Below are 23,459 nucleotides of genomic sequence, written 5' to 3'. Positions count from 1 at the left end.
TGACTCAGGGCATGGGTTTCTTTTAGGGTTGACAATAGGTTTCTTTGGGAGATAAATAAAAATTATGGTGATTATTGCACAACTCTGTGAATATACTAAAAACCACTGAATTGTGGATTTTAAATGGGTTGATTACATGGTATGAGAGTTATATCTCAACAAAGCTATTTCAAAAGGAGGTAAAGAGGCGACAGGAGAGCTGAACTAACAGGCACACTTTTCTTCATGTTCCTTCCTTCATGGTGTGTAGTTTCCATTCCCATCACACAAGAGTAACTTATTTTTAAGAACTTGCTCTCTAGCACTACGATCCCATAAGACTCAAAGACATGGAATCTATGTTGAGATTCCAAAGGAAAAAAAATATATCATCTTTTACATTCTACCCTAATCACTAGAGTTTGAAAAAGCATGTGGAAAAGGGATTGGGTTGTAGAAACGGTGCTGGAAGACCACCGAGGGTCTTTTCCTCAGTAAAACTACATTGGGAAGTCACAGAAAGCAATAAAATAATAATCACAAATACTCAGGAAGTCAAGCAGTTGAAAAAAAACAGGTATTACTAATATCAGGGTGAAAAAAAGCATATAAGACAGGAGACATGGCTAAAGTTCACTTTATTTTCATCAATGAAAAATATCAATGCAATGACAAAAATGTTACCAGTGAAATCAGAAAGATAATCAGAGTTAATGATGTTATATTGTAGAAATCAAAATAACTAGAGAGGAGGATTTTGAATGTTTTCATCACAAAGAATTGATAAATGTTTGCTAGAATGGATAACCTAAATATTCTGAAACATCACACTGTATTCTATAAAGATGAACAAGCATTATCTATCAAAAACAAAAAAATAGAGTTAGGCCTAAAGTCCCAAATAGTCAAGAAGCTGAAGCAAAAGGATTGCTTGAGCTCAGGAGTTTGAGGCAAGCCTGGGCAATATGGCAAGATCTCTCTTAAAAAAAAAAAAATAGAATATATCTATGGTAGCAGAAGAGATGGAGTTACTCTGATAATTCAGGGTAGAAGTCAGTATTAGCAAATGCCAAGAAAAAGGCATATATTCTTTTTTCTTTGAAACAAGAAGGTAAACTCCAGAGGAAACAATTTAAAAGCACTGAAAACTGTTGCCTTTGAGGAGCAGAACTGGTGGCAGGGGCTAGTTAGAGGATTGACATTTTCCGTATAAGCCTTTCAGTACCTTTCAGTACTAGTTTTTTAAAAACTATACGTACTTTTTTCTTGCTAAAAATTAAAAAGCATCTGTACATGTATACCTATAGTATAATTTGAATATTACCTTTTTTTCAAAGGGCATCCTATTCCTCAATGTCATACATCTAAGAATTCATTATATTTTCAAAATAATTTCATGTATCATGTGAACCTCAAAACAAGACTAGTGACCCACTCTAGTTTATTGTCACTTTATAGGAAAAAAAGATGAAGTTTGTGTTGGTCAGCTTTCCATTACTATAACAAATATCTGAGCTAAATCAACTTATAAAGAAAAAAAGATTTATTTTGGCTAGTAGTTTGGGATTTTCAGTCCATGATTTAATAGCCCAATTTTTTATGGGCCTGTGGCAAGGCAACACACCATGGTAGGGAATACTCCACAAAAATCCCTCACCTCCTGGCTGGAAAGAGAAAAAAAAAGAAAGAAGAGACCAGGGTCCTACAATCCCCTTTGTGAGCATGCTCCCAATGACTGGACCCCATTGTGCTAGGCTCCACCTCTTAAAGATTCCACTACTGCTAAGCATGGTGGAGCACATCTGTAATCCCAGCTACCCAGGAGGCTGAGGCAGGATGATCGCAAGTTCAAGGCTACCATGAGCAACTATGGGAGAACCTATCTCAAAATAAGATTTTTTTTTAATATATATATATATATTTTTAGTTGTAGTTGGACACAATACCTTTGTTTTGTTTATTTATTTTTTATGTGGTGCTCGCATGCTAGGTGAGTGCTCTACCACTGAGCCACGACCCTAGTTCCTCAAAATAAGATTTTTTAAAGGGCTAGTGATGTAGCTCAGAGGTAGAGTGCTTCCTCTGCACCAGGCCTTGGATTCAATCTCCAACAGCAACAAAAATGTTGGATCCACCACCTCCCAATAGTGCCAAGCTGGAGACAAAGTCTTTAATATGTGGGACTTGGAGAGACATTTAAGAGACAAACTATCACAGAATTCCTTGAGGGACTGTGATATAAATAAGGTCACACAGTCAGTAAGACTCCTAACCCTAACCCTAACCCTGAACTCCTGATGCTGTGGCAGCCTGTTCTGGGTTTCTCAGACTCCAATCAGATGTCCTGTGTTTACTTCTGTAGTAGTAACCAATTAGGCCAGCTTCCTTCAACTAATGAAACCCAGGAAGTGCCTGCCTCCCTCCCACTTTGAAATTCTCCAATAGTCTCATTTCCCCACACTATCAGTGACTGTGATCAACAATAAAAATCAGACAAGGTCACTGAGCCAGCAATAGCACAAAGCAATGACAGCATCTGAACAGTGTCCAGCTGTGAACTGGCAATGCTGTGCTAAACCACCAGCAGAGACAAATATCAGGAACGGCCCAAGGAAAGAGACCCTGCTTCTGACCAGGCAACTAAATTACGCAGCTCTGCTTATGACCCACTTTCATTTTATTTAGACCTATCAGTTAATGTATACTTTAATTATATGCTTCTTCCAAAACATTTTCATATTTATATAACTAAATAAATAAACAATAGAGGATGATAAAATCGAATGGTATATAATTATCCCATATACATCATATTATTCTCTTTACAAAAAAAAATTTTTAAGTTATGGTTTACTTACTAAATGCTAGCTTCCAAATTTCTAACAAAAAAAAAAAAAATCTAGAAATCTGAATTCTGGAGTCTACCCAACCATATGAAACAGGTCTTCTGCATACACTTCTTCATGTTTATTTTCTGGAAAACGCAGAGCTCTCTCACATTTGGGAGCCAGCAAAAGTTAATCATTTCAGCAATTTATTTAAAGAGTTTAAACAAAGAGTTATGGTTATTCCAGAAATATGAGAGGTCAACATGAATTTGACCTAGTTCTGGGCTTTGACTGAAAACAAGGAGGAAATAAGACAGAAATAAAAGAGATCAGAAACAAAAATAAGTTGAAATAGTGCAAAAGTGTTTTTTCTCTCTTATATGACACCAAATTTGTTTTTAAGGTGCACACTTAGAGACTTAAGAAGCCTCCTTTGGCATTTTTTTTTAAATATCCTGACTTAAAGACCAAAGAATAAACCTTTTACATCATTAAAGAATGCAACTCTAACTTCCTTCTGTTTTGTTATTCTCCATTGCACTTACCATGTTTCAATATACCACACAATTTACTTATATATTTTGTTTATTGTCTATTTCACTAAACCTAAGGTCCAAGAAAGCCAGCATGTCTTTCTGCTTTGTCTGTGGCTCTGTTTCTAACACATAATACAAGGTGCCCAGCACATAGCTGCTGCTCAGTAATGCTAGCTAAATAAATGAGTGAATGAATGGGCTTGACAAGACCTATAAAAACTGTAAAATTACACAAACAGGCAATGTGCTAATAATGTACATGTATTTATTTTTCTAAGAAGATGGTCCATGGCTTTCATCAGCTTCTCAAAAAAAAGCCAGCATCCAAAAGAGCTCAAGAACCACTGGCTTAGTGAGTCCTCAAGATTCAACCAAGTTTCTCAAATACCTCTTAAATCATTAGAATAGAGAGAGAGAGATTTCACCCTCATGAGGTCATTTGCTCTTTGAAATAAAACAAAACTGAAAGTACTATTATTAGAAGCTGTGGCTCAAAAGCCAGGAAAAATTACCCTAAGGCATAGCTCATATGTCCTGACCCTCTGCCCTAATCTTCTTCACAGCTTGATTCCATGTTCTCTCTTAGATAGGGTTCACCTGGGGGGAGAAAAATCTTACCTTGTCCCTTTTTCCCAACCTCAAAGCAGAAAATGAGCTTTCATTCCTAATTCTAATAAGGTACTAAAACACAATATTTTTAGGCTGGGGACATATAGTTCAATGGCACAGCACTTGCATATCAGGTAAAGTCTCTGGGTTCCATTCCTAGCAACACAGGAATGGAACGAGTATGTGTGTGTATGTATGTGTGTGTGTGTGTGTGTGTGTGTGTGTGTGTGTTGTGTGCGAGCACACACATGTGTATCTCTATCTATCTAAGATAGATAGATATAGATATGCAGGGAGGAGGCATTGGGAGGCATGCAGATAACTTAAGCAAGGAGAAACGAGAAAAATATGCTCCTACCTGAGAACCACCAACCGCTGCCATTCATACTTTATAAATAAAGTATATACTACTCATCTAATAATCTCTATGCTAAATGTTAATAAATTTCATCCTAAGTAAGGCTAGTGTATTTAAAGACCAGTAGTCTACAGTCAAGTTTCAAAGGTCTGGAAACATCATCTGAAGATTTCTTTTCCAGTTCTGGAAGTCTTATCCAAGGATTAAAAGCCATCCACTCTATGCCATGCCTTACTTACTGCTCATAATCCACATTCCAAACTTGCCAGGTATCTACTTTCTAGAATACATCATACACTTTCTCACCTTCATGATCTTGTTCTTGCCACCCTCTACCTGGAAAACCACTGTCAAAAGACTTCTTAGCTGTTTAGGCCCAGTGCAAACAGATACCTCTTCAGTGAAGTCCTATCTAACCCCACTAAGTCAAAATTAATCACTTTCTTTGCTATACCTCTAAAGCACTCCAGATCAGAGGTGATTATCTATGTGTACTCTCCTGCTGAACTAGGAACCTGTGAGCACAGGTTATGCTATTTACTTTGTTCGCTCAAAACCTAGCACTCTAGCTTATCATAGGATAGAGCAATTAACTAACTTGAGTGTACCACTCATACCAAAGCTTAGTAATATATGAATTAAGAGTACAAAGGACTTTGAAAAGACAAGTGCTACCTCTTTGGAACATGGAACACTGCTGTGATCCTTCTCCATTATCAGCCATCTGAGAACATTTGAAATAGAGAGGTTTTTCCATGTTGGCCAAGGGTTAACAAATCTACCATCTTTTCCTTTTTTTGACTTAGTTACATCTTCCTCTAGTCTGTAATCCAGCTTGAAGCTTTTCCTAGAAAACCTAGAAAAATTACTTCCTCCAGAATTCGGAGCTGAATTTTGGCGTTTTCTTACTGCTTCTTTAGGATACTGGCTGCTTGTCATCAGGGACTGGCTGCTTTCACTTTCATCCATGTCCTTTGGTGAAGAACTTAAGGGAAGAAAAAAAAAGAGGGGAGGAGTTTAACATAAAAGCATTAAAACACATTACACAGTATTATTCTTAGTCAATAAAAATTTCCCAAACTGGGCTGGGGATATAGCTCAGTTGATAGAGTGCTTGCCTCACGCATGCACAAAGTCCTGGGTTCAATCCCTAGCACCACACACACACACACACACAAAAAAGTCCTAAATTATAAAAATATTATGTTGTTATTAACTCCCACTTTCTTCCTGTGAAATGGTTTTGGAATCCAATATTTCTGCTTGCCAAATAGAAAAGATGTTCACCTTACTTATTAACCTAACAAACCTTTCAAAAATCTCTTCTCTGCTAGAATCTAAAAACAACATATTTCCCTAGCCAGCTTTTAAATATTTGAAATCTTCCATTTCAATGACATTCTTTCGATTAAATTAAAGAACCTTCATGAGTCTATAATGTTTTCATATCTAAATTTTTTAAATACTGTCTTTAATAATACATAGTAAGGATTGCTTTAGGACACCTCAGTAATTAAAGTGACTGTTTGAGTCAGCTTTTTTGCTGCTGTGATCAAAAGACCTGATAAGAACCATTTTAAAGGAGGAAAAGTTTATTTGGGGCTCACAGTTTCAGAGGTTTCAGTCCACAGATGGCCAACTCCATTCCTCAGAGCCTGGGGTAAGGCAGAAAGTATGTGACTGTGGAAAGCAGTTCAGAACATGGCCACCAAGAAGCAGAGAAAGCTCTCAGCTCACCAGGGACAAAATATTAACCCCAAAGGCACACCCACCACAAACTACCTCCTCCAGCCATATCCTACCTACCTATGTTTACCAATCCCTTAATCCATTCAAGTGAATTGATGGACTGATTAGGTTAAGGCTCTAGTAACCCAACCACTTCAGATCTTTTTTTTTTTAATTTAATTCTGATTTGTTATACATGATGGCAGAATGCAATTCATTTCATATTTAGCACAATTTTTTAAGACACTGGTTGTACACAAAGTAATTTCACACCATTCATGTCTTATACATGTATTAGGGTAATGAAGTCTAACTCATTCCACCATTATTCCTACCCCCTAGCACCTTCCTTTCCCCCTCCCTCCCCTTTGCCCTATCTAAAGTTCCTCCATTCCTCCCATGCTCCACCCCCAGTCGCTTTTATGAGGCTGCACCCTCATATCAAAGAAAACTTTCAGCCTTTGTTTTTTGGGGATTGGCTTGCTTCACTTAGCATTATATTCTCCAACTTCATCCATTTACCTACAAATTCCATGATTTTATTCTCTTTTAATTCTCAGTAATATTCCATTGTGTATATATACCAAAGTTTCCCTATCCATTCATCTACTGAAGAGCTTCTAGGTTGGTTCCATAATTTAGCTATTGCAATCAATTCAATTCTAAACTTTCTTGCATTGTCTAAACCATAGCTTTTGGGGGTCACCTCATATCTACACCATAACACACATAACCCCACTTGGCCTAGGAATTTTTATGCTGAAATAACCTGATACCAATACCCTTGGAAAGTCCAGTGAGTTCAAGTCCCAGGAAAGGAGATAACACACTGACAGATATTTCAATAATATATTTAACTGTTTAACAATATAAATCTGAATTAATTCAGACTCAGAACTGCCAACTTGGTGTAGTATGTATTCTAACTACGTGACTATGGACAAGTTTTCTATCTTTCTGTTTCTTTATTTCCTCAACTGTAAAATAGGGATTAAAATGTTACCTGCCCTCAGGGTTACTGAGCAGGTAAAACAAGTAAAGCATTTGGAGACACAGTGACACATACACTTGGCAACAGCTCAATGTTGACTGTTGTCAATGACTTTGTCCTTACAGCTACGACATCTACCACTACTGACTGCTTGACTCAAGGCATTGAAATCCTTGAATGTGAACTATTCAGGACTGCAGATACATCACACAGTGACAAATAATGTATTAAGAGTATGAATTTAATCTGCCATGAATATCATTTCTTTCCTCTTCTGTTAAACAAACATTTGCTTTCTGCTTAGTTGATTTACATATAATACAAACATATAATACACTTTATAACCCTAAGAAAATAAGCACAATAACAGAAAGTCAATAATTATTTTTGTGGCTTCAATGAGGATTAAATAGAAATACTGCCCAGCAGAGAAAGGGAAAGAACACAAACCCCAGAAAGTCCACATATGCTAAACCAAAACTTTTTTTCCCAAACTTTAGAGTAAATAGTCTATAGCCTGGGGAATAATCACCATGAAGAAAAGAAACCACAGCAAACAAAAGCTAAAGCACTCACTGCTGCCTGCAGGAATGCCTAACATCTGAGCAAGAGCCTAACAAGCTATATATCTTGGACAAATAACTTAACCTTTCTAATTCTCCATTTTCTCACCTGTAAAATGCCTGCCTATTTGTGGAGGTTTCAAAGGATTAAATGATATAATGTACACAAAGTGTTTGGCACATACAATGCCAATTCCTTTTTCTCTAACCCTGTTAACTGGCCAGACATCTAAATTCTTTAATTACTGTGAGAATTTTAAAGGGATCTGAGTGAGGTATCTCAGCTCCCACAGAATCCCTTTTCTTGGGTTATAATTAAGTCCAAACTCTCAAGGTAGATATTATAATCCCCATTTCTTTAATTGAAGCACTCAGAAGTAAATAGCCTAGTTGAAAGACAACGAGGTAGTGACAGGAAGAAAAAACAAAACAGAATAAATGCAAGAGTCAAGAGGCTGAGTCAGTAAATCTTGAGAGTATTCAGATGGTCTTGAATTTTTGGACTCTTTGTAGAGCAGGTGGTGGGGATGCATTATAGAGTGGGAGGGGTCAGAAATGGCAGCCTCACTGATCAAGTTGGATTTCTGACCCAGTCACTTTCAGATCATGGGGATGCAAGAATCCAAGAGAATGGCCAGGTGTGGTGGCACATCCCTGTAAGCCCAGTGACTTGGAAGGCTAAGGCAGGAGGAAAAAAAAATTAAAAGAATGTTACTCACTGACCCACCCAGCAGACATACATAACCCTGGGAGCCAAGCTGCTTTGGGGGTAGTGAATTGGGAACAGCCCAGAGACATAGGGAGCCTGCTTGAAAGCCCGGAGAGTAAAACAGGAGAGCAACATGGGTTCAGTGATCTGTTTTTTCCCCAAATAACATGGTTTTTCAAAACTGTTTATTCCTGCTACTTCCATTTTCTTACATCCCATCCACTCCATGGAAACAGGTCCCCACACCAAATGACTATCCTCTCTCACCACCTTCCCATCCTCCCTGCACAAATCCACACAAAATCGTCATCGGGGATGACTTTACAAAGACAAATCTGATACAAACAACAAACCCAAAAGGAAAAACGTCCAAAGGGTCCCTTCTGCTTGGCAACCAAAGTTCAGTAAGATGGCTCACAAGGGTCTGGGTTTCTGGCCCTGCCCTCCCCACCTCTGCTCTAAACACACAGTCATGATCTTACTTTCTCAGATGCATAGTGCTCCTCCCTTAGGGGCACCAAATGCCATCATGGGGCCTTTGCATATGATTTTTTAATATCTGTAGGACAGGAAGAGGGAGGGTGTAAAAATGGATATTCACAGATTATGTATTACTAAGACACATGTCAGGCAACACAAAATATGATACCACAAAGCGCCATTTCACACCATGCTTTGTAAGTGAAATAATGGAAAGGAGCAGAAGCACGTAGAACCCTGAACCCTGACAATCTGGATTGGTTCTGCCAGAAGAAGTCCATTCAGTGAATGTGCAGAAGGACAAGCTCTGCCAACAAGTGCCTCAGTAACGAACTGAACTTCCACCCACTGAGACATAGGGAACCTGAGAGCCAGGTCATGGAGGTCTGCTCACCAACATCAGTCTTGTGGTCACTCTGTTAGTGGATAAAGCAACACCCTCACCGTCTGTAACACCACCTATAAACACCCAAATGACATAAAAACTAATAGAAGAATGAGTTTTATGTATGCTCCTGAGAGTAACTAACCAACTTTATTATAAAAAGGACAATTTACTATAAAAAGGACAACATAAATTCCATCCAGTAATTATCAAGCACATTCTCTACATTTCTTTGAATATTAGTTGCCCATTTAATTGCATAAGGACTCAACCCCTAGATCTTTAACCAAAAAGGGGTCTGGACTGTGACATTTGGTGAAGAGAAGTCAGCCAAGTACAAATATTTTACTTCAATAACTGCACACATGGGCAAAATGCTTTCCAAAAACAAGAATTCTCTATTAAAAAAGCAAATGTTTCATGCTTTCTTTCTTTGACATTTAAGACTTGCCAACTCCCTAGAATTGAATGTACTGCTTTATCATTTAAAAGTTAATGAAAAAGTTTAAAAAAAAAAATCATGACAGTATAACATGTTTGGGATTTCAACATATCCATAAATTATAAAATAGCAAATCAGCATTCCTAGAATAGACATTCAATAAATCCTAATTGAGTGACCATCCATTTATAGAATAATCAACACACTAACATTAAACTTGAGAAGTATTCAGAACTGTATTTTCAGGTATCTGATAGAATAATATTAAATTTAGAATTCTGTATTTTCTTTCCTTATTTTTATCGAAGAGAAGTTTCCTTTTTTTGTTTTTGTTTTGAGACAAGCTCTTACTATGTCACCCAGTTTGGCCTCAAACTCCTGAGCTCAAGTGATCCTCCCACATCAACCTCCCAAATAGCTGGGACTACAGGCATGCACCACTGCACTCAGCTAGAAAAGGGTCCTTTGACCACACTGTGAGATAACATAGCTAACAAAACCACTGCAGTTCACTGAAATGTCTGCCGAGGGCTTCAGTAGAGTAAAATGGAACTCTTCCCATCTCTCACTTTCCACCAGACACCATGTGAGACCCCACAGACACTGAAAGAACTGGTGGGAGGCAGGTATGTCCAAGCATGGGAAACACACTGGACAATGAAAGGGAGAACTTGCTGAGGGAGGCAGACACAAACATCCACAAACCAAGAAAGTTCTGCATTGTTTACCCTGAATTTCATTTTTAATTCACTTTATTAATTTAACCAGTTTTGCTAAGAAGCTAAAGGAAAACAAATAGAAAGTTTATTATACAGTGCCAAGGAGTACACTAAACAAAAGTTATGACAACTTGTAAAACAATTATTGAGTAAAAATTATATCAGAGCCGGGCACAGTGGCACCTGCCTGTAATCCAGTCAGATGGGGAGGCTGAGATTCTCTAGGGAGAATCACCAGTGAGTTCAAAGTCAACCTTTGGCGAAGTGCTAAGCAACTCAGTGAGACCCTGTCTCTAAATAAAATACAAAATTGGGCTAGGGATGTGGCTCAGTGGCCGAGTGCTTCTGAATTCAATCCCCAGTACCACTACCACCACCACCACCACCACCACCCACCCTGCCAAAAAAAAAAAAAAAAAAATCAGAATTAATGTCCATGCACAGTACATAGCTCAACACACACGTATATTATATAACTCGATATACCTCACCAACAGATTTATCCTCACAAGAGTGAAAAGAACATTAGTTGGGAGGGAAGAAAACAGGACTCCAGTCTTACTATTATGTAGAGGTGTTAGCTTTGGGGGACAAACTCAACCTCTAAACTTGGGCTTACTCATCTGTTAAATAAAGATGATAACCTCTAAATATCTTCTTGAAAGACTGTAATAAGCAAATGATGCCATGGGTTAGTGATTCAAGGTGCTACAAAATACACCAATTGTTATCTTTACCACTACTTATGTTCAGTAGGAGAGTAAAGAAAACATGGTAAACAGAACTTTCTGATCCATGTGAGTTGTTTTCAGGTGAAAGATATTCTAGAATTATAGATAGATTTAAAAACATAACCAGGCAGAGTGGTACACACTTATAATCACAGTTATCAGAAGCCTGAGGCAGGAGAAAGCAAGTTCAAGGTCAGCCTGGGCAACTCAGTAAGACCCTGTCTCAAAAACAAAACAAACAAACAAACAAACAAAAAAAAAGGAATGGAGATGTAGCTCAGTGATACAGTGCCCTGGGTTCAATACCCAGTACCACCCACACACACAAAGAAAAACTGAGGTTACTAAAATTTTTCCATTTTTCTTCCCTTAATAATTTTATGTAACAAGACTATAAAAGTATGTTTCTTTATCTCTTGTAAAAATTACAGTATTTCCCATTATTTAAAAGAAATTTTAAATTGGCCTCATGCCATATTCATCTATAAGACAAAAAATTACTTGAGACAAATAATTCACAATGAAAATGCTAACTAACCAAAAGCTTATTAGACTAGAAATGATTTACAGTAGAAGGGGTAGAGAGAGAAAAGGGGAGGGGAGGAGAGGGGAGGGGAGGGGGGATAGTAGAGAATAGGACAGACAGCAGAATACATCAGACACTAGAAAGGCAATATGTCAATCAATGGAAGGGTAACTGATGTGATACAGCAATCTGTATACGGGGTAAAATTGGGAGTTCATAACCCACTTGAATCAAACTGTGAAATATGATGTATCAAGAACTATGTAATGTTTTGAATGACCAACAATAAAAAAAAAAGAATGAATGCTAAATACAATCAATTCTTTAAGATACAAATTTGAGAACCCATTTTCTTTCAAAAAGTAATCAAGGCTCACAAATGCTCTTGACCACAAATCACCAAAGGCTTTGAAAATTCATAGTTATTAGATAAAATTCAATACATTAAACTAAAAGTCATATTTTGCAGGCTCTCAACAGATTTTTTTTAAAGAGAGAGAGAGAGAGAGAGAGAGAGAGAGAGAGAGAGAGAATTTTTATTTATTTTTTTAAGCTTTCGGCGGACACAACATCTTTGTTTGTATGTGGTGCTGAGGATCGAACCCGGGCCGCACGCATGCCAGGTGAGCGCGCTACCGCTTGAGCCACATCCCCAGCCCTCTCAACAGATTTTTTAAGTCACCAAAATATATCAACACTCTAGGTGCTTCAACTACAATAAGAAGTTTTTCCTAAATTGTTCTAAGATTGTTATAAAACAAAGTAAACAACAAGCTTAAGAACAAAGTCTTTTTAAAAAATACTATTAACAGTATACAAGTGGAATCCTTAGGATAATCAAATTTAAAATGTCATATTATGGAAAATTTAGAAAATGTACATAAAATGTTTATTGAGATGACACAGTTATTCCCTCTTTAATGCCTCAAAAATAACACCAAACACAAATTGTACATTCATTTTGGGTATAATCAATAATACTGAAATAACATGCAGAACTGTGTAGTTGAAAAATCTGGGGGAAGATGGGGAGGAAAGAAGACAAAATTGACGCCTACAGAACTTGAAAATATATCCCAAATATGCTAGATGATCTTTAAATGCTCATTCACTATTCCTAATCCAAGATTTAACAAAAAAAAAATATGCTTCCAAAATGTGGTATTCTTTCTCTCTGCTGACTTTGTATTAATTAATTATGCAAAAAGAAAAGCTTCCGGTATAAAGCAAGACCCATGAGGAAAAGAATGGAGCAATAAGTGTCTTTCTAGGTAGAAAGGATAATGAAAGAGAAAACCAGGGCACAGTTTCACTCTTTCTTTGGCTGTTTTGGCTCCAACTCTTATTCTACTGACTTCAGTAGCCTTTAAAAAGTCATTTACATATCTGAGACTCACTTTCACTTATCAGTAAAAGGAGAGGCCTGGGGCTGGGGATGTGGCTCAAGTGGTAGCCCACTCACCTAGCATGAGAGAGGCACTGAGTTCGATTCTCAGCACCACATAAATGTAAAGGAAAAAAAAAAAAAGACAGGCCTGGGCTATATGTCTAAGGCCCCTTCCAGTTCTTAGATTCTAACAACCTTTGGCTGCACCAAAAATCAGCTTAGGCCACGAAACACCTGTCCCCTCCAGTTTCCACTCCCTCAAAGGAAGTTCCTGTGACAGTAGCTCAGGTCCTGCCACTTGCCCCACACTGAACTGGCAAGGGAGAAGCAAAGTATTTTCACCTAAGAACAGCAATGTTATCTACTGGGGGGAAAAAAAAAAGTGTCATTTCACGGGTGTATCAGGTAGACCAGGAGGTTATTCAGGGCATGAAATGATATTTGATACAAACATCCAGTACACTTTCAACTGTATACATAAGAATCTGACAATTTGTGAGCGCCCCTACTTAAATCATTGTAAAGTCATGTTTAACAAGCATTGTTCAACTGTCTACTTTATTTAAGTTCTAGCTCTTGGGGTGCTGTGGAGAATATGGAGCCTTTGACCTCCAGGGATTCAAAGTCCTGTAGGGGGAAAAATCATAAGCAACCTCACAGATTGTGGCTTACTATCATATTTCTAGAAGGGTTGGCTCTAAATAATTTAAAAAATGGCATAATAAGTCATAATGCTAGAATAAGACATTTTTTTCAAAGCCCACTGGCCCAAATCCTCAGAACGGCCAGAAACCCTCCTCCTCCTGTGCTGAGTGGTTTGCCCTGACATAGTCAGTTCTGTGATCCACAGTGTCAGTGATACTGAAGAGGCACATAATCTTCTGAATGTGGTCAACAAGTTAAAGGGCCCCTGATGTCAACAGAGAGGAAGACGGAAAGAAAAAGTAACTAGAGAGGTTACTTGAGCCTGAATGAATTGCCAAAAGGGCAAACTTGTTATTCTGCTCTAGATGTCATGCCTGGCCCATCCTTTGTGAGCAAAGGGTAAATGAGAGAAAACAAAGCGACAGTGGGGGCTTTTACAAGGAAACAAGGCCTGGGGTCCTCCCTGGGGCCAGATCTCGCTTCCCATCTCCGGCCTCCTTAGCACAGAGTAGGCCTGGAGGCAGCCCCAAAGGTCAACTAATGGAATCCTGAGGTTCAAAGGACTTTGTGACCCCTGAGTTCAATTCAGTATCCTCCATTTAAGAACAGCAGGAAGTATGTAGTAAATTATAAAAGCATATTAAAAATGAACATAATTAAAATGTGCTTGACTCAGTTATCAAGAAAAAACACATTACCAGGAAAAGGGCACAGGGATTAAAAACTTTTTAAAATAAATATTTCTAACTTTTCCCCTTGTCTTCCCTTCTAAGCCCTAGTTTCATATATCTTAGCTCAGTATCTGGTGCATACAAGTCCTCAATAATTATAAAACCATTGTTTTACCACACTACAAACACTATTTAATAAATGTTAATGGGATACGTATACCATCTAAAATTTCTACACTAATGAGGTATATGGGATAAAAGCAATGGAACAAACTGTGGAATGTGTTTTTTGTTCTTATATTTGAATAAGAGAAGGCCTGGTCTTCCTGAAACTCACACAAATCTTAAAACAAATAGAAAAGAACAATTCCATGAGATTCCTAACCAACCCCATAGCTCCTTGTGGCCTCACCAGCCCTCCTGGTTCACCAGGAGACTCTCATAATCACTGATAGTCTTCTGTTTCTGAAAATAATCATCCACTCTACCCCACCTCTCTTCATCTCCCCTCACTGCCCTCAGGAGCAAAAATTGCAAACTAAATACTAATGCTGACCACAAGTACCCAGCACTTTCTCCAGTGCTTAAAGCCCCAGTTCACGTAGTTCTTTTACTCAAAGAAAAATTTTCCCCAATAAGAAGAGATAAAAAGGCAAGAAAGATCAGCTCCAGATAAATCATATGTAACTAAATTAAAGGCATTTCAGTGTCTTACCCTTCCTACCCAAGCCATAGATACTAACCTCAGAGCTCCTCCCACCTCCTCTCTGCAGTGAAAACTGCTTGTCAGGGAAGGACCTGATCTCCATATGTGACTAATATTCCTCCCTATAGAAGAATATTTCTTAGCCAACTAGATACAGAGTCTTAAGCCTGTGACTCTTGATGCTGGCTGTACATCAAAATTATCTGTAGAGCTCTTTAGACTACACCTGAGTCTACTGAATGAAAATGTGGTGGGGCTGGGGTGTGAGGTGATCCTCGGGGAGTTTTTAAAAGTTCTATGGGAGATTCTGACATACAGGCAGAAATACGAACCACTACTGTGTTTTTAAGTCATCAGCACAAAGTAGGAAAGTCAAAAAGACTTTCTGGTACCCTACAATTCATGCTAGTCTGCCAGCCGCCCACCATAAAGCTAATCTTCCTACCTGTCCCACACTCAAATCTAGAGAGGTGGCATACTGAGACTGCTACACAGCACTAGGACTAGGAAGACTACCTTGCTATATACAAAGTGACAGGTCACAGACTTGTACCCAATCCATCAGAGTCAATTCTACTCTGTGCTCCCAGGAAGCCAAGAAGGAAGGGAGAGAGGAAAGGAGGGCAGAAGGGAGGGAATACAACCAGTAATGATTCAAGCTGTATATAACAACCCTTCACAACCTGTGCACAAGTGTTCAACAAATTTCACAGAATGAACAAATGAAGAACAGGAGTTCAAACTCCCTATCGCTCTTCATGAAGGTATAGTTCTTTCTTTTTTTTTTTTTTAATCACCTGTAGGGAATCAAATAATAGGAGAAGCAAAAGTAACTGAAGGTCAGAGGCACAAAAGTCAACAAAGAGCACCCCCACTCACTGAAAAGTCAGAGCTGAGTGAGTGGGTTCCGTGGTGGTGACGTGGTAATAGAGTAGCAAAGACTAGAAGGTGCCTATCATAAAAAATCTAGTCTCCTCTTTCTCCTCAGGGACAGTGACTACACTCCCCAGCCTTCCAGTGAGGGATGGCCATGTTGGTAACACTGACCAGTGTGTTCCCAGCACAAGTCATATATAGCACTTCCAGGAGTTTCCTTAAAGAAAAGGCAGGAACTCCTGATTCCTCCAGATCTTGCTACTGGTAGCCATCTTTAGCCACATTCTTGCAATGGCATAGAGGAGACATGGAAGGACTTGAGGGTCCACCAGACTAAGCCTGCACTAACTCCGCACTTCTCTTCAGAGGAGAAAACATATTTGAGCAATCTTTCAACCTGCCTCAAACTAATCTTAACTGATATATCTGCCATAACTGGGAAGTTTAGGGGAGCTATAAAAACACTGAAAGTTTGAGCTGGATTGCTGCTAAGAGGTAGAGGGCTTTCCTAGCACATGTTGAGGCCCTGGGTTCCATCCCCAGTAACATACGCACACACAAAACCCTAAAGGTAATAATCTCCCAAAACATAACCTTCCTAATTCAAACCATGGGTACACTGAGTAACACACATAATTGTACCCTTTATCAATTATTAAGCATTTACTATGTGCCAAGCACTTGAAATATTATGTATATGTGTGAGCATACAATCTCATTAATCTTCACAATATTTCTACAAGGTAGATATCATTATCCTCAAATTACATACAAATGATGTAACAGAGTTTCACAGAGTTTAGTAGCTTGCATTAAGTCAAAAATCTAGCAACCCAAGTTGAACAGATGCCAAGCCCACGCTCTTTCCATGTACATGTTGAATCTACAAATAAAATTCAACAAATGTATCCTGAGCAGTTAACTACATTCTAAAGTTGGTATCATTTAGTTAATGGTTATGGTCTCACTAACAAGGCTAGCCTTTTTTGCTTTTAAGATTTTTTTCTTTTTTTTTTTTCTTTTCAAAGTAAAAAGCTCTTAGTAGACAATAAATAGCACTTTCCTCATAAAATAATCCCTTTAATTTTACATGGAGACAGCTTCAAGTGATTTAGCTATTTTAATTAATAACTCAATTGTTCTAATTTAAAATTAAAAAGAATCATCAACAAATAATAAATTGATTATATATTTCAGTCATAGAAACAAAAAATATACCTGGTACCTTGAACATACTCCTCTTGATTTGAAAAGGTGTCTGCATTCAGCCAGCATATAACATATAATGACCTGGCATTTTATCCTTCTAATTGTGAAGAATTTTTATCCTTCTAATTGTGAAGAATTGTTAGTTAAGCCCCAGAAAGAGATCAATCCCCAGTACTCAAAAATAAATAAATAAATAACTAGATAAATAGATAAATAAATAAATAAATAAAACAACTTCTGGTAGGGAGACCAAAGCATCTGGTCCCCGGGGATTTTCTAGTGTTCATGTTGAAAGTTCTGCATCCTGGGAGCCCCCTCAGTCCTACAAAAACCTAGAAGGCTGGTCATCCTATGCAGTAGGGTACCATAAAAATGTGCATATGTCTTCAAGAAAACTTATAAAATTGTGGGCAGTTTATACTAAATTAGAGATGAAGCATTAGCCAAGCATGGTGGTGCACACCTCTAATCCCAGCATCTCAGGAGGCTGAGGCAGGAGAATCAAAAATTCAAGTCAATCTCAGCCCTAAGCAACTTCAAGAGATCCTGTCTTAAAAAAATAAAAAGGACTGGGGATGTATGCAACTCAGTAATAAAGCACCTCTGGGTCCAATCCCCACCCCCCCCACCCCCACCCCCCACCCCCGCACACTGAGTGGTGGGAGGCAGACAGAGAGGCAGAGAGAGAGATGAAGCATTATTATTAAGTATGGTTTCAAAATATTTGGTTGGCTGTAAAAAAGCAATTATAAACTTCTATATAACCATGTTTAACCAAGACAATGTTGCTGAGAACATCAAAAGTTTTAGGTAAAATTCTTCATTGTAATGATATTCATTACCTGTACTTACAGAGAAAACTGAGACACTGTATGAGGCAAGACTGAGAAAGGAATCAATTTACTCAAGAACTTTATCTCATCTCTGTGAAATGGTGGGGAAAAAATATATTTGACATTGCAGTTTTGAGGCATCATGACAGGCTAAAACTCTGATGAGGGGTAGAAATAGGCAATTGACAAGTTAAAAGCTGAAATAAGCACATACCCTTCAAGTCCCTTCCAACCTGAATATTCCAAGACAAAAGTTATCATTTGTATGACTCTTTACAGGTAAAGCAAGTCTGTCCAGAGAGTTACCCGCCACCCCAAGGTTCTCTCTGGCTGGTGATGGAGCCTAGACTCTCTATTAGCCATACTCTCATCTTAATTATGCTTAGGAAAATTTCCCAAAGAGCATACAGTCAGCATAAGAAGATAAATGACACATTTCACCTCATGTGGGGTATTTTACTTAAAGCCTCAAGTTTAAAAGGAATTTGAGTTCAGAAATTCTTGAAGCTTTATCTAGTTATTTAACCATATATTCAGGAGGTAGCTTAGTTTTTTTATGAGCTCTCTAAACAAAACAAAGGAATGAACACAGAAACTTGAAAAGAAATAAATATCTTCTCAATTCGAAGGAGCTTCAAAATAAGAAAACCCTTTTAAAAAAATAAATTATTGCTGTCTTTCAATTTTCCTGGCATAATTGTCTCATAAGGAAAACAACAAGCATGTGCCCAGTTTAAGGGGTGCTAATGACAATGAGAGAGCTTGGACTTTCTTTATCCCAATAACTTTATTCTTTTAACAAAGCAACTACAAAATCACACAGAACTTTGCAAGCTTTCATTGTTTGATCAATATGTTATTGTCTGTTAATCTGGGAAGGTCCCCAAATTAGATAAATACAAAAATCTGCTGCCTTCAAGAGGAAAGACAGATTGTTCTGGACAGGGGTTAGAGTTGTTTTTTAACCAGGCTTTTTAATTATGCTGATCCATATGTCAGCCCTAGCCTCAGTCACCAATGGTACAGATAGTCCACAACCTAGGTTTAGGATGCATCTCCAGATGTATTAGTGATGCACACTACTCATCCTTAGCTTTTTCGGTTCCCTTGTCAAACAAGAACGGGGCTGCTGAGCTGAAGAACCTTGTCCAAATCATTAAAATCTCCCATGGTCTCAGATTCCTCTTTTCCTCTTCCTGGCATAGGGTTAATAATCCCACATTCTTATGTCTATAAAGTCAACTAAAAGTAAATATATAAAAATATTTGAAAGAGCTTTGTAAATTATAAAGTTATAATACATTATTTAACGAGATAAATTGGAAAAAGACTGTATCTATGACATAGAACTACCCTGAGGATATCTAATTATATAAAATCTATTGCGAAACACTATTAGTAACATAAATACACAATAAATGGGTATCAAATTCAAAAGACAAACTGAGCCATGCACTATAAACCACAAGAGTGTATAATTCTTCAGGATTAAAGAAGGTAGAATGAAACAGTACTTGAACCTTATGCTGGAAATCACATGAGTGAATTTTTATGCCAGTTTTATGCATGCTTACACAGACCTTCAGAATAAAAATGTTCCTTAATGATTACTTATGTGCAAAGTTCATTTCCCTAATGACACTTCAATGAAAAGACTTTCACTTCTATGTACTAAATCTAAAATGCCCAGATCAACCCAACCCTCCATATAGACATACCCTTAGTCACAGAGTAGAAAATGAATGGAAAAACCCACAGTATTCAGAGCTATCCACCATTTCAAAGAGAAACCAAAATCAAAAAAACAAAATTAAAGGAAAAATACTACTTTTCCAAATGCAAATGGAATGTTCATAAAAATCCTCTCAGTTTTCTGAACTCACAAATACCCAAGTAACATAATTCTTACAAACAAGCACATGAGGATGACTGTATCAAAGTATAAACAAAACCCTATGGTGAAATGCCTATGTTAAAATGTCCTTTATATAGTCATAACTGGACTAATTTAAGCATTCAAGCTTACAATGTAGAATCTGTCCAATATAATCTGGAATTGTGAGGGAAAATAAGGGTGTGAGAAATACACTCAGTATTTTCCTCTTTCCTCTCTTGGAGACTTACCATAATTCTTGCAGCAGGAAGTCCTGCAGACTATTAACAAAATAAAATCCTTGAAAATCATGGCTGTATTTTCAGTTGACATAACCCATTTTAATCCCCGAATCTCTTTCTTAGATTCTTATCTTAAATAAGTATACCTGTTGTAAATTCCTTCTTTAATAGACCTAATATTTTCGTGCAACAAAACCAGACTACTGTGAGACATGGGAAATCTTTCTTTTTAAAGATTATATAACTTCCTTCTAAACGATGCTGGTATTACTAAATCATAGCCAATGTAACAAAATAGAAATGGAACTGTTACACTTCCATCTGCTAACAACGATGGAAAATTACTTCTTAATTTGCAGTAAACTATCTCAGGAGGGACTTTCTGAATAAATGAAACAGAATTATCAATAGCAAACACTTCATGCTAATCCAAAGCCAACGGGGCAAGTCATATTATAACATATACAGAACCTACAGTAAAGGGAAAGGCAAGAACTAAATGACTTTAAAAGGCTGTTAACTTTTCTCACTCTTAATATTTTCCAGGTTCAACTGAAGTATAATACAGCAGACCATGGGGGCCCCGTGCAAACGCAACTATGAGGGCCATGTCTAGTTCCATGGGGGGCGGGGGGGGGGGGGAACTATCTGAATTCGTGTTCTGAAAAGCCTGCAGTAACACCCAATTTAAGAAGCCAACAACCACTGAACATAAAACTCAAGACAGTACTGCCTCCCACCACCCCTTCCCTTGCCCCCCCATTCCTATTCTGATTCAATAATTACACTTGTTCAAGATAAAAGGGAAGAACCCTGTTGGAATGGATTTTTAGACGATACATATTATAGATGAAGCATAAATAAGTTGCTCTGAGGAAGTTGTAGACCCATTCCTACATATAAACCAAAAGAAGATACACCCACTTGTATTCCGATCAGTGAAGATGCAAACTGGTAATTTGCACAGACAGCTACTCTTCCAAAGGGGGCAGAAAGAAGACTGTAGTTCTTCACTCAGTCAGCGTCAGAGAAGCAGGCTCCGCAACTCTCGAGGTGCGGAAATTCAAATGAAGCCCTGCCACTCACAAGTGCAGCATCTCCAGGAGGCAGGGCTTGGGGACTAGGATACGCGATCGCAGCACGCTCGGCTCCCACAGCCCTAGGCTAGGGAGTGCGGACTGCTCCACACAGAGACCCGGGCAGAAGAAGCACAGATGCCCGAGAAAGCGCGGCCGGGACGGAACCGCCTCCCGCCAAGTCCCGGAGCATAGGGGCTCCTAGGCGCTCTGGCTCCCTGCGGCGGGCGCGCAGCGGCGGGGGCGGGGTGAGGGCGGGGGCTCACCTTGCGCCGGCGGCTGTCGGGCGCGCGCGTCGCCGGCGCTGCTCCTCCTGGGCTGCGAGCCACACCGCCCGAGCGCCGCGGGGGGGGCCGCGGTGGCCGGCGCCCGGGTTCCTCCGCCCCCGGCCCCGCCGCGCCGACTCCGCCGAGGGTGCCAGCAGCTGTAGGCAGCGCCGGAGCGCTGGCCGCCTCGCCATACGTGGAGTGAGCGGTCTCCGGGGCTGCAAGTAGCGCCCCGGGCGCCCCCGGGCCGAGAGGGGCCCGGCTTGCAGCAAGGTTCCGCTCCCCCTTGCCTGGTGACTTTCTCATTGTGACCTTCGAAGCTGGCGCCCCGGCCAACGTTGTCCCGCGGCCGCCGCTGCCCCCCCTGCCCCCGCCTTCACCAAGATGGCTGCCCGGCGGGTCGAGCCCCGAAGCCATCTTGGTAAGGGAGGCGCGCGGGTCGGGCCCCCTCTCGCTCGCCTTTGCGGGCGTTCTTGTGAAGACAGTTGGGTCGCCTGTCCCAAGCCAGCAGTTAACGTTCAAATCACATGAGCACATTCCTGGACACCAGACAACAGTTGCTAAAAATAAATGAAATCCCTTTGACCCTAGGAGCCTCTGAGACTGCCGGATCATAGAGAAGTATTGACAGACTTTACTGCCTCGTTCCAAGAACCTGGTGGCAAAGAAACTAAACTCATTTAATGTGTGTATGGTGGATATTGAATATTAACGACAACTCTGCCTTGTCATGGTGTGCTCACTTTAAAATGATGTCAGAGCTTCCTGGTACACACAGTTCTCTTCTGAACCTGCATCATTTTTACATCCCAGAGTAATGACGAAAGAGCATTAAAATGTGATTCTTGAGTTTCTTGCTGGGTTTGCTTTTTAAATTGCAGGTTGAAATTAGTAATTTCAAGAAATATTTACAGGGCTAAGGATGTGGCTCAGTGGTAGAATGCTCTCCTGACATACCTGAGGCCCTGGGTTTGATCCCCAGCATGGAAAAATATATATATTTACATTTGAAATAGAATTCAATGATAGGCGGTTGGGCAAAAAGAATCCTCTGAAAGTCCTAAAGTTGGGGCCAGAAGAAAATCCGTCTGGGGTTATATTAGTAAAAAAGAAACAAACACCAGCCCTAATGCAGATAGAACTGGGGGGAAATGAAAAACTATTCTGCCATTTGAAAGTGAATGTGCACCGGTGTAATACTGTAGGAGTGTAAAGAACTTTATGTGACTGGATTTTTGTCTTCTGGGGCCAACTTGAAGTTGTTGCTACATATTATTAATTTAAGTGTGATTAAAAACTACTTGCATGTGCTCGATTAGCAGCACATGTACTAAAATTGGAATTATAAGGAGAAGATTGGCATGGCCCCTGCTCAAGGATGACACACAAATTTGTGAATCATTCCATATTTTTGTGTGTTCTACATCATGTACCACCAGAAGACTGAGAAATTATACTCCATCTATGTATCATGTGTCAAAATGCATTCTACTGTCATGTACAGCTAATTAGAACAATTTTTTTTTTTAAAAAAATGTTTATAGCAGCACAATTCACAATAGCTAAACTGTGCAGCCAACCTAGATGCCCTTCAGTGGATGAGTGGATAAAAATAAAAATGTGGCATATATACACAATGGAATTTTACTCAGCAATAAAAAAGAATAAAATCATGGCATTTGCAGGTAAATGGATGGCATTGGTGAAGTGAAGTTAGCCAATCCCAAAGAAACAAATGCCAAATGTTTTCTCTGATATAAGGAGGCTGACTCATAGTGGGGTAGGGAGGGGGAGCATGGGGGAATAAATGAATTCTAGATAGGGCAGAGGGGTGGGAGGGAAAGAGATAGGGCAAGGGATTAGCAAGGATGGTGGAATAAAATAGACATCATTATCCAAAGTACATGTATGAAGACACAAATTGGGTGTCAACATACTTTATATAAAAACAGATACGAAAATTGTGGCATATATGTGTAATAAGAATTGTAATGCCTTCTGCTGTCATTTTTTAAAATCAATTTAAAAAGTTTAGCAAAGTAAAAAAAAAAAAACTGCTTGCACTTGGGTGGGGTTGAGACTGCTAAGCTG

The 23,459-nt window shown here is 39.0% G+C and overlaps 1 protein-coding gene and 1 non-coding gene across 4 annotated transcripts in view; one reads left to right on the top strand and one right to left on the bottom strand.

The window, feature by feature from the left end:
• Positions 1-21,682, bottom strand: part of Napepld (N-acyl phosphatidylethanolamine phospholipase D) — a 35,693-nt gene extending 14,011 nt beyond the window's left edge. Inside the window, exons 1-2 of one of the 3 annotated variants that reach the window (XM_026384950.2) lie at positions 21,369-21,682; positions 4,986-5,295 (exon numbers count right to left, since the gene is read on the bottom strand). In XM_026384950.2, coding sequence (XP_026240735.1) covers positions 4,986-5,295; positions 21,369-21,562 — 504 coding nt within the window. In that variant the 5' untranslated portion in view covers positions 21,563-21,682. Of the gene's footprint in view, positions 1-4,985; positions 5,296-20,035; positions 20,056-20,950; positions 21,318-21,368 lie in introns of those variants that run through there. The other 2 variants (XM_026384951.2, XM_077795971.1) reach the window with 2 other exon arrangements.
• A 993-nt stretch (positions 21,683-22,675) lies between these two features.
• LOC113180155 (U6 spliceosomal RNA) lies at positions 22,676-22,781 on the top strand. The gene has a single exon (XR_003300431.2). It is a non-coding gene; the product is annotated as a U6 spliceosomal RNA (small nuclear RNA).
• The last annotated feature ends 678 nt before the right edge of the window (positions 22,782-23,459 follow it).

Source organism: Urocitellus parryii, chromosome 3, assembly GCF_045843805.1.
Source record: "Urocitellus parryii isolate mUroPar1 chromosome 3, mUroPar1.hap1, whole genome shotgun sequence".
NCBI lineage: Eukaryota > Metazoa > Chordata > Mammalia > Rodentia > Sciuridae > Urocitellus > Urocitellus parryii.
This window is presented reverse-complemented; position numbering and strand designations above follow the sequence as displayed.